This window comes from Babylonia areolata, chromosome 27 (genome assembly GCF_041734735.1).
Source record: "Babylonia areolata isolate BAREFJ2019XMU chromosome 27, ASM4173473v1, whole genome shotgun sequence".
Taxonomy (NCBI): domain Eukaryota; kingdom Metazoa; phylum Mollusca; class Gastropoda; order Neogastropoda; family Buccinidae; genus Babylonia; species Babylonia areolata.
In genome coordinates, this window is record NC_134902.1 from 35,633,714 (window position 1) to 35,653,506 (window position 19,793).

Here is a 19,793-nt window from a genome sequence, read left to right on the forward strand (position 1 = left end):
AATCTCCTCCATTCACCGATACTACCTTTCTGACAGCTGAACGTTCATGCATGTATGGACAAAGCCACTTCTTCAAACGAGATTAACTGAAAACATCAAAACTGTTGTCACATCTGAAACTATAAAAACTCCTTTTTCTTAAAATCCAACAAGCAGACCTGTTCTTGGAGCTTCTCCATAGTCTTCCACTCGCTAAGTGTAGTTTAAACTTTTTTATTTTATATTTTTGTTAAGTCAGTGTTGTTTGAAGGACAGAAGAGAACTGTCCTACACTGGAAAGCCGTCAAAAAGAAAATTACTGAAAATTGTCTATTGATAATTGTCTGCATCAGTAATTCTTTTTTTTTTTTTCTCTCCTTAAGTTCTTTTTGGTGGATGTAAATCTCTCCAGCCACCCCCAATCCCTTTCCTATTCCTCCACCAGGTCAACACACACAAGGGGAGGTGACCAGACCTGGGCTAGCTCCGTACAGATTCATTGCATTTGCTATGACTGTCCAAACAGTTTCAGTTTTCACATTCATTTGCATCCTTTCTCCTCTTGCCTTGTCATCTCCCCCTAATATGGCAATGTATAGATTTTTTTATATTGAATCACAAGTCACTTAACAGGTACATCAGAAAATAATGCGTCTGAGAAAGCAATTGTTGCGTGACCCTTGATTACTCCCCACCCCTCCCCCTCCAACTATGACAAGCTTTAAAAAACAACAAAAACTCTTGTGATAAAAAGTATAAAAATTTTTAAAAGTTGAATATCTCATTTGCCTCCATGTGTAGCAACTTTTAATAAAGAGGCACAAAAATACTTCTTACTCAGTAAAACCACCGTGATACTGAAAATTAAAAATCTATTTAAAAAAAAAAATCTTGTAGAAAATAAGACCCAACAATAAACATCAACAACAACAACCCCCAAACAACAATGAAAAAACCACCCACGAACAGCAAAATAATATACAAGAGGCAAGGCCTTCAAGACTCTCTTGTGATACACTTAAAAAAAAATCAAAAAAAAAATCTAATCCTTAAAATGTGTTCTGTGTTTGTTATTATAAAGCTTTGGGTTAAAAAAAAAAAAAAAGAAAGAAAGAAAAAAGAAAAAAAAGGGCCCTGAAGGCAGTTTGAACCCCGCGTGTTTTGGTGAGAAAAAACTGTCTTACTCAATTCACTGTCGTGGCACCTTAACTGACATTAAAAAAATTAGCATTTAAACATACTTTTTTTAAGGGCGATAAATCGATTGTGGTATCTGCAGTGAGAACACTGTTTAAATCATATTATTCTGGTGTATTTGGGGCATTCAAAAAATCTTTAAGGGTAATTAAGAATTCTTTTTAAGTCTGCAGTAATGGAGACGTGGCTATCGCCGCAATCACACTGCAACATTTAGCTATTTGATCTAGATAGATGTACAAGTTTAGTTACACCCGCCAGGAATGTACGACACGGTCGATTCAATTTCTCTTTTCTGTTCATTCTAGTTTTATAGCTTTGAAGTTGATATGAAAATTGAATATTTTGTTAAACTAATAACATGTAGAGCCAAGTACAAGAACTTCTAAATGTCGTATGAAGTGAAAAGGACTTCATTTTGAGAAAAGTCAAGACTGGAAATTTTTACGTTTCATCATGGGTATTAACTCTCATGGTTTATTATTTTTAACTGTGAATTTTGACTGATTTTGTTGATATTTTTATGGCAGTTTGGTGCACAATCCAGTAAGTGATGAGGCGTTCACAAATCTTTCTCTGAATAAATATTTAACGGTCTCCTTCTCAAACTTTCCATCACAGGTTATCGTGTATTGTCGATTGAATATAGGATTGAACGGGCAGGTCAACAAATTGAAACAAAATGTCGTCCTTTGCGTTCGCGAGGAATATGAGCATGCGCTTTGAATATGTATAAATATGTGTTCGCAATTGATTTTTGCCCATGACCTTCAGGGCTCAGCCAACAGATCTATAATGTCCACTCATAGTATTGATTTTAGTATTTTCCAAAAAAGACCACTTGGGCGAATGAACACACACCTACACACACACAGACAACCGAACACTGGGTTAAAACATACTCACTTTGTTTACACAAGTGAGTCAAAAAACATCCAAATTGAAAACTTTTAATCATCCCTTACATTCTGTGTACTGTAAAACTAATAACCAACAAATACAACTTCGCTTTGACCAAGTTAAAACCACTAAGACATGCACACATACACACACACACACAACTTGTCAACCCCCTACTTTAACCAAGTTAAAACCACTATGATTCACACCCCTCCCGCCCCCACCACACACACTCTTATGTCGGTTATGAGCCTCCCCACAACCCTCCAACCCCTGTGCAATACAAGTCATATGCACGCAGAGTGAAAGACATCTGTGCAAGCACAACATGTGCTCAGTCTGTGTTCCGAGTCTGCAGACCTCCTGACAGAATCACCACAGCTTGACCTTACTGCAAGTGTCACTGCAAGAAGCCTAGGTTGAGGGAGGTGCCCAAAACACAGACCAACAACACACCTTCACTGAAGAAATCGGTGGACAACAAAACGCCATGGAGAAGAAAAACATTACTTTCACTGAGCTACAACCGCTAAATATGCTTGAATGTTTGGAATGGGTTTGTGTGTGTGTGTGTGTGTGTGTGTGTGTGTGTGTGTGAACTTTAGCACTGCTTGTGAAATTTTGTTTGAAAAGGGAGGGGGGTGGGGGTGGGTAACACAGGAAACAAAAGAAACAGTTTTTCCTAAAGTGAAATTTAGGGCAGCAAAGATCTATAAATAATCACCAGACAGCCACTTTTTCAACAATGTGCACATCACAACACATGCCTATTTTCACTGTCAGTAAGAAGACATTTACTGACATGCCCACTGTCACAATAAGAATAATATGTGTAGCACTAGGAGGGGAGGGGAGGGGGGGGATCAAACAAACAAAAATGCCTCTTCTCTTTTATCTATGACACAAAGAAAAAAACAACACAGATGGATGGGAAAGGGGAGAAAAAAGTGGGACAGGGGCTGGGGGGTGGGGAAGGTGTCACACAAGTCTGGCAGAAAGAAATGCAAAAGATCACCAAGTCAACCCAAAAGCCATTCCATGTAGGGCCCAAGTCTTGTCATGCTGTAAACTGTCTCTCCCAGAGAAAAAACAACAAAAACAAAACTAAAAAAACAAAAAAAAACTCTCGCACACATACACCAGAGGAAAAAGGCTCTGACTATAATCATTATAGACAACCCTTTTTTTTTTACTTCCCCTTTCCTTTCCCGTTTTTTTTTTTTCTTTTTGTCTTTTTGCGAGGTAGAAAGCTTGCACAGTGAGGTGGTATCCGCTCGGGACCTGTTCCATCATGGGGCAGGCAGAATTCCCATGACCACCAAGTTTCCGTGGGGGATAATGGGGAGAAGGAGGCAGTGTCTCTCCCAGGGAAAACAACGTTCAGTGGGTGATGAAACCTTCACCGTGTGTCTTTCCCTCCCCAACCCCCACCAATGAAAAAAAAAAATTTTATATATATATATATATACTTTTGTGTGTGTGTGTGTGTGTGTGTGTGTGTGTGTGTGTGTGTGTGTTTTCCTTCTTTTATGTCATGCAGAGGTTAATTCTATATCACACAGAACCTCCACATGGTATGTTCTTTGGCAGGGACAGGATTCCCCCATTGCACTGCAAAGAGTGTGAGCTTCAACAGTAGTAGCAGTAGTAGTAGTAGAAGAAGTTGTAGTTAGCAGTCATAGTTGTCGTCGTCCAAACAGCTAGCCAGAAGCAGTTAGCTGGCAGAGACCTGAGCCGGGTTTTCGGAGGCGACGGTCACTCAGGACGATGTCACAGGAGCCGACAATGCCAGGGGAGTGTAGGAGGAGGAGGAGGACACACACACCACCCCTCCTTTCCCCCTCCATCCCTACCCCTCCCTACCCACCACCCACCACAAAAACCAAAATAAAACAACTCAGCAGGAGGCACTTTTCCCAGCAGTTTGCTCACAACGTCCAGCAGCCATCACCACCACCACCACTCACTGGCGCAGGCAGGCAGGCAGGCAGCGTGCAGCTGAGGATCACAAGGGGTGGGTGGGGGGGAAGGTGGAGGTGGAGTCGGGTGAGGCGCTGGAGGTGCATCCCAGCACGCGGTCCACGTCCCGGCACCGCTGCCTGGGGCCCGGCTCCGGCGTGTAGGTGAAGGTCAGACCCGTAGAGTAGATTATGCCGTCGTTGCGCACCAGTGACACAGGCACCTGATGGAAATATAAAAAGAAAAAAGAAATAAGGCAATTTATTTTGTGGTTTTTTTTGTGCTTTATGTTTGTCGTCATTGTTTAATGCACTACAAAGACTGAAAAGGATTCAGAACCTGTGATATCTTTGTCTGTGTGTTGTGTGTGTGTTTGTGTATGCGTGCATGAGAGTGAGTTTGACTGTGAAAAAGAGAGACAGAAAGCATGTGCATGTGTGTGTGAGTGAATGTGTTGCTTCCTTTTTTGACTGACTTGTGTAAACAGAGTCTATGTTTTAACCTGGTGTTCGGTTGTCTGTGTGTGTGTGTGTGTGTGTGTGTCCGTGGTAAACTTTAACACTGCTATTTCCTCTGCAAATACTTTATCAGTTGACACCAAATTTGGCATAAAAATAGGAAAAATTCAATTCTTTCCAGTCATCTTGTTTAAAACAATATTTCACCTCTGGGATGGGCACAAAAAAATTAAAAAAGAAGCCAAATTATATGCAAACTGAATTTACTGTTATATTTATATTTTTTTTAATTCTCTAAACTTGGCACTTTGATCTGATATTCTGACACAGCAACAAGAGCAGTCATTTTAATCATTTTTTGTTCAAACAGGAACTTCTTTTGCTAAGCATGGAAGTTATATCTATTTTGCATGTCTTTGGTGCAGATAGTAAAAAAAGGGAAATTACTCTGTAATTAATGCTAGGGGGCTTAATTTGCTTTAAACTGATCTTTCTCATCTTAAACATTGCAATTTGAAATTATACTCAATATATAAAAAGCTTGTATGTTTTACTCTCAGTGTACAGGGCTTCCACTATATTCATTCACCCAAGTGGTCTTTTTCGGAAAATACTAAAATCAATACGAGTGGACTTTATAGATCTATTGGCTGAGCCTTGAAGGTCATGGGCAAAAATCAACTGCGTACACATATTTATACATATTCAAAGTGCGTGCTCATATTCTTCGTGAACGCGAACGATGCCATTTTGTTTCAAGTTGCTGACATGCCTGTTCAATCCTATATTCAACTGACAATACACGATAACATGTGATGGAAAGTTGGAGAAGGAGACCATTAAATATTTATTCAGAGAAAGATTTGTGAACGCCTTATCACTTACTGGATTATGCCCCAAACTGCTATAAAAATATCCATATAATCAGTCGGAATTCACAGTTAAAAATAATAAAGCATGAGAGTTAATACCCTTGAATTGACTGATGAAACGCAAAAATTTCCAGTCTTGACTTTTCTCAAAATGAAGTCCTTTTCACTTCATATGATGTTTAGAAGTACTTGCACTTGGCTCTACATGTTATTTAACAAAATACTCAATTTTCATATCAACTTTAAAACTATAAAACTAGAATGAACATAAAAGAGAAATTGAATCGATCATGTCAACCTGGTGTAACTAAACTTGTACATCTATCTAGATCCAGAGAAAACGGCTAAATGTTGCAGTGTGATTGTGGCGATAGCCATGTCTCCTTTACCGCAGACTTTAAAAGAATTTTTAATTGCCCTTACTGATTTTTTGAATACACCAGAATAATATGATTTAAACAGCGTTCTCAATGCGAATATCACAATCGATTTATTGCCCTTTAAAAAAGCATGTTTTTATGTTATATTTCTGAACATCAGTTAAGGAGCCACGTTAGAGTAATGGATAAGACTGTGTCTTCTCATCCGAACACGCGGGGTTTGAATCTGCCGTTAGGACTTTTTTTTTTCCCCCCTTTTAACCAGAAGCTTTATAATAACAAATACAGAACACATTTTAACAATTAGATTTTTTTTTTTTTAAAGTGTATCACAAGTGTCTTGAAGGCCTTGCCTCTCTTGTTTTCTTTTTTTAAATCTGGGATCGGCAATGTTTATACAAGCATTCACTTCTGTCTACACAATTCAACAAGTTTTCTCTTACTCATGTTTCACTGAAATGTCCTGATGTACATGACTTAACATGTAACTGATCAGTAATGCAGAGCTAAGCGGACAAGATCTACTTGCATGCACATTTTGTTCCAATGTACAAACACACCAAGCCTGCCTGACATAGTAGTGTATTATTCTGCCCCTGAAACCCCCTCACAAACTGCTCAAGGGACTGAAGAAAATGGACAGAAAAGAAGAAGAGACTGCCTTTGCATATACTGAAGAGATAACCAACCTACTTCTCCCGTTCATAAACTGCATTCTTTAGTCATGCACTGTATTTAAAAAAAAAAAAAATTAAGACTGCTCATTTTGTGACACACTGCACCAGATTTTTCTGTCTTTTAAGCAGACCTGCAAATACACACACCTTTTTATAAACATCTATATCCAGTGCAAATGCAGACTTCTTCTCTTTTGTCCACTGACCTCACCCTCCCTCCAACACTCTCCACCTCCCATCCCTTCCACTCCACCCCTCCATCATCAGTGGAGCAAATGCGACTCACCTGTAAAGGCTGCCGGACCCACAACCACCCATTCCTAAATGCAGAAATGTCTGGCACCACACACAGCATGTTCTCGTCAGACCTGAACACAGATATTGTATGAAAGATGGAGGACTTTTATGAAAATAATTTTCCTTACATATTTCTATTTCTGACAACACATAGACAATTTGCCTAAGTACATATATAAGAAAGGAAAACAGGACAAATTAGATGGGAAAAAAGAAAAGATGTGAACAAAAATGAAAAACATGTACTGATAAAAAAAACCCACAGCATTCTGAAGAAATCTAATATACATAAAAATAATTTGAGTCAGTCATCAAATACAAGAGAAGACAACGATTGGTGACAGTGACTCTATACAAATACCGGGCACTTTGCACTGTTGCTGTCAGACCGCCTGATAGGACATCACAGAAACACATCACGTCTGAACAAACTAAAAGGAATCTTTGCCCAACTCACAGATCAAAGAGAAAGCAAAACAACAATGCATGAATACTGTTTGTTCCCAATCACCCCTCCACCCCACAAAAAGAATTCTTTTCTTTTCATTCTGCAATTCTTTGTTTATGATTTTCTTATACATCATCCTGAACTGACAGAAATTTTGCCAATCTGGGTAAAGGACCACTCCAGCATGCTTTACAGTATGGCTTATCTCCCATGATAACTGCAGACACCTTTTCACTGACACTTCACAATGGACAGAACTTCAACAGTGAAAACTGATCAGTTCATTTCTATTAAATTCAGAATTGTGGAAAACCCAAAGTAAGTTTCAAACTGTACAGGATTTTAAAACATTTATATTTTTAGCAACTGTGTCCTGTCTTGGGAAGAACAAGTGAACAGGACACAGACTCAAGTGACAATATAAGGAGTGGGTGCCAATGGAAACGAAACATGCACGCTCATAAGGCAGCTTGCAGAACTGGTAATTTTTGGAAAATTCAAACACTGTTGATTTTGAACGGCAGTATCAAGATATGACCTCTGTGCATGTTTGACAACATCCATAAAATACAGGACAATGCCATGCAAGGAAGCTGGAAATGTACTGTTATCAGGAAACACACACAGGCGAACACTAAGTGCACACACTGAATGATTAAAAACAGAATCCAAAGAAGACAAACTTAAACATGATAACACTTCATAACCGATTACTCTCTCTCTCTCACACACACAAAGTTGGAAAGGACAATCAATCAAACCCATACATACACACAACATACACACATGGAGACAACACACAGACACTTGGAGAAGACAGAACATACATGAACGCACACATGCAACACTCTCTCCACAGCCCACAACACACCTTCACCCTCCCCCAACACACACCTGCCAAGCCTGATACCCACCTGAACATGGTCTCTGCCTCCACCTCTCCAAACCACACCTTCAGTACCACAGAGAAGTTCTCTCCCATCAGCTCCAGCATGGCAACGTCCCCACCTCCGTTTAACTGAAATGGCCAACAAACCACAAACCCATCAAACTTTTTATTTTATTTTTGCCTTTCCTTTTCGACAGCAACAACTGACACACAATACATCCATCCAAAGTTTCCTTTTTGTGTGTGTGCAACCACTATCACACCACACAAACCCAGACAACTTAAAAAAAAAAAAATCTTTTGGATGCTTCTATTTTACTGCAACAACTCATGCACTATACAAACCCATACAAATTTTCCTTTCTTCTTCTTGTGGCATATCTACTTAACTGCAACAACTGACACACCATACAAACCAATCCAACTTTTTCTTTCTTGCTTTATTCTTTCTTTGTTGTTGAAAATTCTATTTAACTGTAACAATTCACACGCCACAAAAATACATCCAACTGTTCCTTTCTTCTCATTAAATTTTTTATTTTATTTTGACACTTCTATTTGACTGCAACAACTCACATACCACTCAAATATTTTCTTTCTTTCTTTTTATGTTTCCTTTTGACGGCAACATTTCTTTTAGGAAGGAGGTAGAATTGTTTGGATGCTCATCTGCCTCCTTCTTCTGTGTTCATGGGTTGCAACTCCCACGTTCATTCTTATGTACAAGAGTGGGCTTTTACGTGTTTGACTGTTTTTTACCCCTGCCATGTAGGCAGCCATACTCTGCTTTCGAGAGTGCATGCTGGGTTCTTGTTTCCATAACCCACCAAACGCTGGCATGGATTACAGGATCTTTAAACGTGCATATTTGATCTTGTGCTTACTTATACACACGAAGGGGATTCAAGCACTAGCAGGTCTGCACGTATGTTGACCTGGGAGATAGGTGAAATCTCCACCCTTTACCCACCAGGCACCATCACCAAGATTCGAACCCGGGACCCTCAGATTGAAAGTCCAACGCTTTAACCAATCGGCTATTGCACTCATCATGCTCACCTGCCAATACAGAGTCTGTGAGGGTCTGGTTCGAATCCTCCTCTTGCACTTTCTCCCAAGTTTGACTGGAAAATTAAACTGCGCACCTAGCCATTGTGACGAGACAATAAACTGAGGCCAGAACGCACTTGGCGTACTGAAAAAGAACCCATGGCAACAAAAGTGATGTCCTTTGACTACATTCTGTAGAGGAAATCCACTCCGACTCTTTGAGAGGTACACAAATATATGCATGCACTCAAGGCCTGACAAAGCGCGTTGGGTTATGCTACTGGTCAGGCATCTGCCTAGCAGATGTGGTGTAGCGTATATGGATTTGTCTGAACGCAGAGACGCCTCCTTGAGAAACTGAAACTGAACTGACTGCAACAACTTCAACTCCACACATATCCAACTTTTTTCTTTCATTCTTGTTTCTTTTTACAGTTCCTTGTAAAGATATAAAAACAGACTAGAATACAAAGAGCGACAGTCCAGCATATACACACATTAAAAAAAGAAAGGAAAAAGGTCAAAAGTGGAAACAAATGGGAACAGCAACAGTTCAGCACACACACACACACACATGCAAACAAAAAACAAAACAAAAGAAAAGAGAGGGAGAGAAAGAGAGAGAACCCTCCTCTGCCGCCTTCCATACCGGAAACAGTTTCAGCCCAACACACATACAAAGAAAAAAAAAAAGAGGTCCATAATGAGAACAACAACAGTCCAACACACACACATACAAAGACACACACAATCGAACATACTCACACACACACACACACACAGATTAAAACCTCACATGCAGACTGTTGACCACAGGCACAGGAGTGACGGGTGTTTTGACGGGGCCCATGCCCTCAAAAAAGGTGTACTCCGCCTTGTCCGTGCTGATGATGGTCCAGGAGGCGCCGTCGTTGATCATCTCCTTGTTGGCCTCCTTGGGACAGGGGGTGGCCTGCACAGCACCACACACACACACCTTTCAGTCTCCTTGTTTTGTGTGCATGTACGTGCATGTGTGAACATGATATATTTGTAACATAACATAATGTGAAAATCAATGTTATCTGTGTCTCAAGAAATTTTCTCTGTGTATTGTTCATGACTGACGGGCGTAATAGACAAGTGGTTAAAGAGCTGGACTTTCGATCTGAGGGTCCTGGCTTCGAATCTCAGTAACCACACCTGACGGGATTTTGCCATCTCCCAGGACAACAAATGTGCAGATCTGCTTGTGCCTGAACCCCCTTTCGTGTGTATATGCAAGCAGAAGATCAAAAACACGCGTTAAAGATCCTGTAATCCATGTCAGTGTTCCGTGATTTATGGAAACAAGAACATATGCAGCATGCACACTCCTTAAAACAGAGTATGGCTGCCTACATGGCCGGGTAAAAACGGTCATACATGAAAAAGCCCACTCGTGTACATACGAGTGAACGTGGGAGTTGCAGCCCATGAACGAAGAAGGATGAGAAGAAGTTTATGACAGCTTATTACTCCATTATGCAGATCTATGTATTTGTAAACAATAAAGATTCACTGATTTATTCATTTAAAAAAAAGTGTCCTTGTTTCTCTTTCCCCAATGCTCTCGTCTCATGTTCACAAGCACATGTTGCCACTTTTTTTACACAAGATGCGTTACCTTTACCCTCGCACACACACACAGGCACTTTCCAGCCTCGTTTTGTCTTTCCCCACTGTTCCTAACAAGTTCACATGCATGTGCTGTACCCTTGTTTCCACAACATGTGTTGTCTTCACCTTTACACACTCACACACACACCATTTCAGTCTCCTAGTTCTCTTTCCCCACATGTTTACTCAGTGCCTTCATCCTTACAAACTAATGTATGAGCACACACACACAGACACACACACACTCTCCCTCTCTCACACAGACACACGACACAGTGTAATCTGCACTCAAACAGGTTCCTTTCTAACTTCACTTTCTCCACCGACATCAGTTGATCAACAAGCAGAGTACATGTATACATTACTCTAATGCCATCTTTAAGTACTTGATTAATCAGTAAACAGTATGACAATTTTCACTTGCCACATAAGCAGTCACACTCAGTTTTCTGGGATATGCACACAGACTGAAAGCCTATTTTCTTTAACCTTCGCTGGCTGTCGCTTTTGACTACACAGGGAAGCTCATGTTGGTCGTCCACGACCCATACCTTTTAAAGAGACAAACATCTGTATATTCCTCCAAAGCTTGTGTGGGTCGTGCATGACCCATACTTTGTAAAAAGACAAAAACCTGTATATTCCTCCAAAGCTTATAACAAAATACAGAAAAGGAAAACATATCGTAACAACTGATTACACACACATGCGCTCGCACACGCACACACAGACTCACAAAAACACATACACTCAGAAGGAAACACATGCTCACGCATTCACACACACGCACATACACACTCACACACAACTGATCACACACACAAACGCTTAACACCACATGCACATACATACAAACCCTACTTATGCACACAGAGATAGAGAGACAGACAGACAGACAGAGACAGAAAGAGACAGAGAGAGAGAGACTGAGACACAGAGAGAGACAGACAGCGAGACAGAGAGAGAGGCAGAGAGATGACTCACAGCATCCTATACACGCACAATCAAAGATATTCAGTCACACAGGTACATGCTGTTAGAGAAGGTGATGGCAGGGGGTTATAGCTGAAGACAGGTGAAAGGGACGGGGTGGGGGGGTGAGGGGGGGTAGTGGGAGAGTAGTGGTGTAGTGAGGCTACTGCAAGTAAAACTGCTTTATTTTCCTTCACTAATTGCAAATTAAACCTTCCGAAATCACTATTAAAAAGGTATGGGTCGTGCATGACCCACACCAGCTTTTGTAGGGTGACCACGTTTTTTCCTCTTTAAAAAGCATGGGTCATACACGACCCACACAATTGTCCGTGTGTAGTTAAAATGCCACCTTTAATTACTCATTAATGAATTTTTTCTTTTTTGGCAAAAGTTGGCCTTTTAGGTGTAGGAAGCATTTCTGAAATTTCGTAGAAAAATATTAAGAATTGGCTGAGATATTTGCGTTTTTGTACCCTTCTGGGTCGTGTACGACCCACGATAGCCAGCGAAGGTTTAAGCAATGGATTCATTAGTGAGAAAGAGAGGGAAAAAATAAAGAAGAAATGTTTCATAAGTTTAATCTTCAGTCTAATGTCATCAAAGAAGTTTGTGCACCAAGCTCCCCTTCTGGGCCAGTTACCTGGAACTGAATGATGCGCTCCTGAGACAGACAAAGGTACATGCGCTCCGTATCTTTGAGGTAGAAGGAACATTTATGGAGCTGGGATACCGGGTCATCAGCATCCAGCAGGGCCGTCTGCTTGTCCACTTTGCGAATGATCTGCAACACACGTCTCTGAGTCACTGGCTGTTCTTATCTTCTCAATAATCCCTAACATAACCTTGCAACTGTTCCTATTATCAATGAACTGTGACACACATCTCTTGAGTCAATGGCTGTTCTGATCATGTTAAAAGAATAGAAAAAAGCACCACCAACCAACCCAAAAATAGTACTACATACAAAATCTTTTACCAGTGAAGAAATAACTGATCATTTTACACCAATATATTATAAAAAGAAAAAAACAACTGGCATGAAAAAACAACAACAAAAAAACAACTGAAAAGAACAAGAAACAAACCAAAACAATGATGATGACAACAACAACAAAAAATGTCACAACTTCCTTTGCAGCCCAACTTACAAGGCGAGGTAGAGCCATGCCGGTGACAGAGCAGACCAGTTTCACTGTGGAGCCATAGTGAATGTAGCCATCCCTCACTGTGAACTCTTCAGACTCCCCTTCATTGTCATCCACTGTACACACACAAAATACTGTGTTACACACACACACACAAAAAATACTGCATTACAGACACGCACACACACAAAAAATACTGTGTCACACACACACACACACACAAAATACTGTGTTACACACACACACACACAAAATATTGTGTTGCACACAACTGTGTTCCACACACACACACAAAATACTGTGTTGCACACACATACATACAAAATACTGTGTCGCACACACGCAAACACTCAAAATGCTGCGCTACACGAACACACACACACACAAAAACACTCAAATTGCTGTGCTACATACACACACACACAAAATACTGTGTTGCACACACACACACACAAACACTCAAAATGCTGCACTACACACAAACACAAAATACTTTGTTGCACACATACACACAAACACTCAAAATGCTACGCTGCACACACACACAAACACAAAATACTTTGTTGCACACATACACACAAACACTCAAAATGCTACGCTGCACACATGCGAGCACATACACACACAAAGTGATGGGAAGATTCCAAAGCCAAAAACCTGAAGCAAAATGTGCATCAGTCAGTTATAACCAGGCTTGAGATCCACACAAACCACAGGAGATGAAGCTGACAGGGATAACCACCCCAGGAACCTCGAGGGTGGGGAAGTGAGGGGTGGGTGGGGGCTGGGTGGGCAGATGTGTGGGGATTGGGGAGATGGAGGCTTAAGGGCGGGGTGGGGGTGGGGACACTTTTCTGAAGCTCCACTTCACATCGCTGAAGCAAAGGCATGTTTAGATGGGCAGCAAAAATGCCAAGTTTTATTTTGGGCGACGAGCAAGCAAACTCATAACCTTCTGAATTTAAAGCTCTATGCTGAACCAAGTGATATTAGTGTTAAGGATTTTCCTAGTCAAGTACAGTGCTAAGCAGGCTTTGTGGTAAGAATGATCCAAGCTCTGACCTAACTCCTTGTACTTGTAAAGATTCTTCCCACTGAGGAAACTAAGCACTGCAAGGACTGTTTGTGCAACATGCCCAGGATTTCATCCCTTTTTCTTATCCAAGTGATTTTTTTCCCCCTGCACAGAATATTTGGCAACGACAGGGTCTGTGGCTGCCATGACTTCTTATGTGTGACATGATACATGCTGGGCAGACAACTCCAGCTGATCACTGCATCCAAATAAACAAATACAAAAAATAATGAAAAAAAAAAAAAAAAAAAAAAAAGAAGAAAAAGAAAAGAGACAGGACAGAGAGAAAAGAAGCTGTGGAGTGCACTCACACAAGTGAATGGTGAAAGCTCCCCACTGTGTGGAGCTGGCATGGAAATTGTTGTTCTCCACGTGGAGGTAGCGGGTGCTCACTGTCTGTGACCGCAGGCGGTTGAACAGCGCCACTTTGGTGCCAGACGCAATGCACACTGCACAAAAACACTTAGTTTTCACTGGAACTGTTGTTTTTTCATCCTTCTGTCGTCCATGCACACAGGGCTTACCCTTTTACACAACCACCCAAGATGCAATACAAGTGCACAAAAACACTTAAATTAAGTCTTCACTGGGACTGTTGTTTTTCCTTTTGTTGTCCATACACACAGGACTACAACAACCCATCCTGACCAAAACACACACAACTGATTCAATGTATTGCTTTACATGCTTCAGTCTCATAAAACAACCTGCCAGTGATCAAGCACTTTCCATTTTACAGCCTTTCCTCCACACTAAACACCACCAGTTCATTGCACATACAGCTTTTCCATTCTAGTAAAACAACTGCCCTGCTGGTCCAATGCATTCTGTTTTTACAGGTTTTATATCTGTCTGCTCTGTGATCTCTATGTTCACCATGATACCTGACAAAACAGAGTATAAAATAAAATTCATTTGCTCAACTGTTTAGCTTAAACCAGAGATTAAAAAAAACAACAAAAAAACTCCAAACAATAACAATATTTCCTGTGTAGTTGCCAAGAAATGAATCTGTATTTACACTCAGACACACTGGTGTAACCAAAGGTAATGGATTATCATCACCTATGAGAAGAAGCACCCACAAACAAATCATTATATCAACTTGACCCTCAACAACCAAACTCCAGTAAAGCTTTCAATTCTCTTCATGGTCTGCCTTGTTCTCTGTCAATACAGTGTATAAAAAATAAACTGACTCAACATTTTACAATGTATCTTTTCCTTCTAATACTGAGGATTATGGCTCACAAACATGTGGACTGTCTAAGTAATAGCCATCAAAACAACCTCACCAGCCTACCCCATTCAACAGCTTCACTGACACAATGTCTCTCTCACACATGCTACTCACAATCAGCATTTTTCAGGGACTGTTTTTTCTTGGAGGGTTTGGAGATGACCTTGATGCGTTTGCTCTGGAAGACACCAATGTCCTGGCCTCCCCCGTAGAACATCTTCACCGACAGCATGAAGTGCTTCCGCTTGTCTGTGTCGGAAATGAACAAAGTCTTGGCTGCACAGTAAGTCTGAAAATAAAAAGACAAGAAGATGTGGACATATTTTTGAAGGTTAATAACCGAAGAGAAACAGTCCAAGAATTGCATAATTTGCCCACCCACAACATCCCTGAATTTATAATTTATCTTTATTTATTTTTTTTAAGCATAACAACAAATGAAAAAAAAATCACATCCATTTCAAAATCTGTAACTTTGCACAGAATTTAAGGCTTATGGTACTCACAGACAAGATACCATTCATGCTCGTTTTGATTTTATTGCCAGTTATTTTCATAACGATCCTTCTATAATGGTTCTGGCCAAGTTTCATTTTAACAGTGAGCCTTGCCTGTCCAAAATGTGCTCAGTGTATAAACGTTCTGAAAATGTTTGAGTCCTGAAAATTTGCAGCTGGCTGGTTTCTAGGAAACAGAAAGATATCAATGTCTACTTTAACGTTTAGAATCTGAATCCAGCTGCAATTAATGGATATATACACAACTACAAATATACATAAAAACAGGAGCACTATGATCATGTGCAGTACACAGCATTAATAAGATTACATTCATGATCCTTTCTTTTTTCTTCCTTTCTCACTATATTTCACACACAACATGAAGAAGCTAACAGCTGCGAAGGCAGATATTGTAAATCGAAGGACCATAATACACTTAAGGGAGGCTACTAGCTGCAGCTACTTTTTGATTTCCCCTGCTCGGGCGAACTAAGAAGTTTGCACAGGGCAGGAATAAGACCCCCTTGCTGGAGTCGGCAACCACTGGGTCATGGGTATAGTACAAGAAATTACAAACACCTTTCGAATGTGATGGCAGCAGCCACCTGGGCGCTCACCTTTCCCTCAAGGTTGAGCTGGACCATCTCCTGGTCTGAGTTGCCGATGCCCATGAAGGCACACACCTGCGACCCTTGCTCCGTGGCCCCCTCCTCCTCCATCTGCTCCCGCTTCCTCTTCCACCCGTTGCCATACAGGTAGATGCAGGGAGGTGGGCAGAAAAACCTGAAGGAGCGAACCGTGCAACAGGTGAGCAAAATAAGGTGGGATGTGTACTGTACTGTATTGCATTATATTGTATTACATTGCACTGCATTTCATCATATAGTACTGCATCTTAATGCATTGTATAATATTGCACTGCACTGCATCATACTGCATTGTGTTGTATTACTCTTTGTCACTAGATTTCTCCATGAAAATACTGGTAAGTGTGGGATTCAATCCAGTGCACTCAGATTCTCTCGCTTCCTAGGCAGATGCTTAAGCACAAAGCAACCACTCCACTATGTTTATCATGAGAAAGTATTAACAGTGTGTAAAAAAACAAACAAAATTTTTTTTTTTAAACCCAAAAAACTGTACCTGAGACCTATTGGTAAACGATCAAGACGAACAACTAATTCAGTGACAAATGGGGAATAAAACTATAGTTAGACACGATGTCATTTGGGATATATTAATCATACTCACATATGAATACAAGATTAATGGTCTTTTGGGGAGGTGGGGTGGGGTTGGGGGGTGGGGGTGGGGAATAAATTCAGACAAGATGTCATCTGGGATATGCAATTAGATGTAAATTTGCAGACAAAATTGGGGGTGGGTGAGTAGGGGTGGGGGGGGGAGGGGGGGAAGGAATAAAATCATTCACATGTATTCAGATAGCCTTCAGGATATGAAATCAACACACATATTAAGACAAAAAGTGTGGGGGCGTGTGGAGATAAAATAATTACACAGAGCAGAACAACATGAGCTACAATGAAGCTAAATAAACATATCTTTCACAAACACATGAGGATGCATCACCACTGTAAATCATCCTTCTCACTTCAGTACAAACCTACCAAATGTACCAATACCCCCCACACCCCCTAGCCCTTCCCTCCCTCTCAAAAACGGAAGATTAATTTCATTTGCTGCTTATCAATCGTTCACAGTCAGATACAAAGAAAACGGAGTGTTTCTTCCGAGTTCATTAAGATTCTAAATCAGCTGTTAGTAAACATGCAAACAAACAAAATTCACTTTTTCTTACTGAATGATCCATAAGCGTAAACAGACACACAAAGCACCAAAACCCCCCCCAAAAAAACAAACAAACAAACCCCCCCAAAAAAAAACAAACACCTCTTCACTCATACCTCTTTTCATTGCCATAGGATTTCTGAGCGACTTTGGCATGTAATATCACAAGTACTTGGTCTCCACGATCACGTAAATACTTCTTCATTGCCTCCCTGGCGAGAAACAAAATACAAACATCATCACAGTCAGCAGGAATCACATGTCCAAGGAAATACTTAAAAATCTCTGGATAATACCATAACCACGCAATACTGTCATGACAATGCAAAGCTTTACACATTTTTTTTTTTCCAGGAGGGAAATGGAAGAAAGGAGTGGTAGTAGTTCACTCAGCGTTCCTTAAAAACTGGAAAGTCACCTTGCTCTTGATCATCTATTTCTCAGCATCAACATCAAAATTCAATCCACACTGCTTTTATTTCTTGCTTCACACAATGAAAACAGAAAATTTTCTTTGGAATCTTTGAAATATTATCCAACAGGTAAATACGTGATGCAAAAACAAACAAGTCATCGGTACACCCTTCCATGTTCACCATGCACACATCAATCATCCGGTAAAAGAAAATGACTTGGGGTCAATACTGTGTCTAGACAACAAAAACAACAACAAAAGCCAAACAAACTCACCTGGTTAATTTTTTCTCTTGAAGCAACCTGCACACACAACACGACACACTGTATTAAAAACTGAAAAGACAGCAGCGAATGTTCCATGCTGATCTTAACATACAGGCCATCGGAAGGAAAGAGGGAGGGAGGGAGGAAGAATGCAGGAAGAGGGGAAGGAGAATGAGAAAGAGAGAAAGAGGGGCAGCGTGGAGAGAGGGAAAGGGGATAAGAGAGAGAAAGGAGACAGAAAACCAGAAACACTGAGACAGTGACAGAAACCGATAGGGTGAGGAGGGTGGAAAGAGGAAGAAAGGGGGTGAAGACTGAGAGAAAGGAGACAGAAAATCCAGAATAAAGACACAGTGACAGAAGCAGAAAGAGGGGGAGGGTGTGGACAGACGAAGAGGGGTGAGAGAGAGAGAGAGAAAAGAAAAAGAGAAGAAAACTGGAACTAAGACACAGTGACAGAAACAGAAAGGGGAACTGAAAGAAGAAAGGAGGGAGGGAAGGGGGCAGACAGATAGAAACCCAATCAACCGAACAAAAGCAGTACTCTGTCAATTGTAAAATTTTGTAGAAAATGGAATTAAACGTAACAATCTAAATAAAGACACAAAAGAGACCCTTTCTGTCCATTTATGAGTTTGAACAATCTTGGTGTTATTGAAATGCTCAATACTCTCTCTGGTTAAAGACGACTGCAAAACCACACACAACTATACACTTGAGGAAGAGGGGAGGGAGGGAGGAAGGGGGAAGGGGAGGGAAAGTGAGAGACAGAGATGGCAAGACAGTGAGAGCAAATGTTAATGTGAGGCCGAGAGTGTATGAGTGCGAGTATCAGTGCACATGTGTGCATCAGCCCCACAGGCGCTTGAGAAAGACAGGGAGAGTGAGTAAGAGAGAGAGAGAGAGGTGAGAGAGAGAGTGTGAGAAAGACAGAGAGAGAGAAAGAGAAAGTGAAGGAAGGTGTGTGTGTGTTGGGGGATGGAGGGGGGGGGGGTTGGCAGGTGAAAGTGGAGGTTCAGAAATGAAGGATGGGAAACAGTTTCATAGCAGTCACAAGAACTGTCTGTGTGTCTCTGAAAGTCTTGAACAGAAAACTCATTGAAAAACAAAACAAACAAGAAAGACAAGGCCTTCAAGACTCACTTGTGTGATACACAGTTTAACCCCCCCCCCCCCACCAAAAAAAAACAACCCAACCAACAACAAAACTTATAAAAATAAAAAATTAGTTTGTTGAAATGTGTTCTCTATTCGTTATTATAATCATATACAGCTTCCAAAAAAAAAACAAAAAAAAAAGTGGAATAAGTTGACAGCGGCAATCGAAGTCATGATGCGGTTTAAATTATGTTATTTCGGTATATGTCAGGCATTTAAAAATTTTCTTTCAAGTCTGAGGTAAAGGAGACATTCCCATCGCCTCAAAAACACTGCAATATGTGTCAGTTTGTATAGATCTGCTGAGATCCGTGATCAACAAGCTCTGTCTTTCCACTCACTGAGAAACTACCACGACACCTTCCATTCAATTTCTTTTTTCTGTTCATTCTAGTTAATTCAGTGTCCACTTTAAAACATTCATATGCCAAAAACATGTCAATGTTTATTTAAGAAATTCTTTTAA

The 19,793-nt window shown here is 40.6% G+C and overlaps 1 protein-coding gene across 1 annotated transcript in view; it reads right to left on the reverse strand.

Annotated features, from left to right (window-relative positions):
- Positions 1-3,599: 3,599 nt before the first annotated feature.
- LOC143301337 (recombining binding protein suppressor of hairless-like) overlaps positions 3,600-19,793 on the reverse strand; it is a 25,023-nt gene continuing 8,829 nt past the window's right edge. Inside the window, exons 3-13 of the mRNA XM_076615554.1 lie at positions 18,179-18,205; positions 17,605-17,700; positions 16,297-16,462; positions 15,294-15,468; positions 14,251-14,388; positions 12,868-12,980; positions 12,360-12,500; positions 9,903-10,058; positions 8,082-8,185; positions 6,709-6,790; positions 3,600-4,258 (exon numbers count right to left, since the gene is read on the reverse strand). Of these exons, the coding sequence (XP_076471669.1) occupies positions 4,082-4,258; positions 6,709-6,790; positions 8,082-8,185; positions 9,903-10,058; positions 12,360-12,500; positions 12,868-12,980; positions 14,251-14,388; positions 15,294-15,468; positions 16,297-16,462; positions 17,605-17,700; positions 18,179-18,205 (1,375 nt within the window). The 3' untranslated portion in view covers positions 3,600-4,081. The remainder of the gene's footprint in view (positions 4,259-6,708; positions 6,791-8,081; positions 8,186-9,902; positions 10,059-12,359; positions 12,501-12,867; positions 12,981-14,250; positions 14,389-15,293; positions 15,469-16,296; positions 16,463-17,604; positions 17,701-18,178; positions 18,206-19,793) is intronic.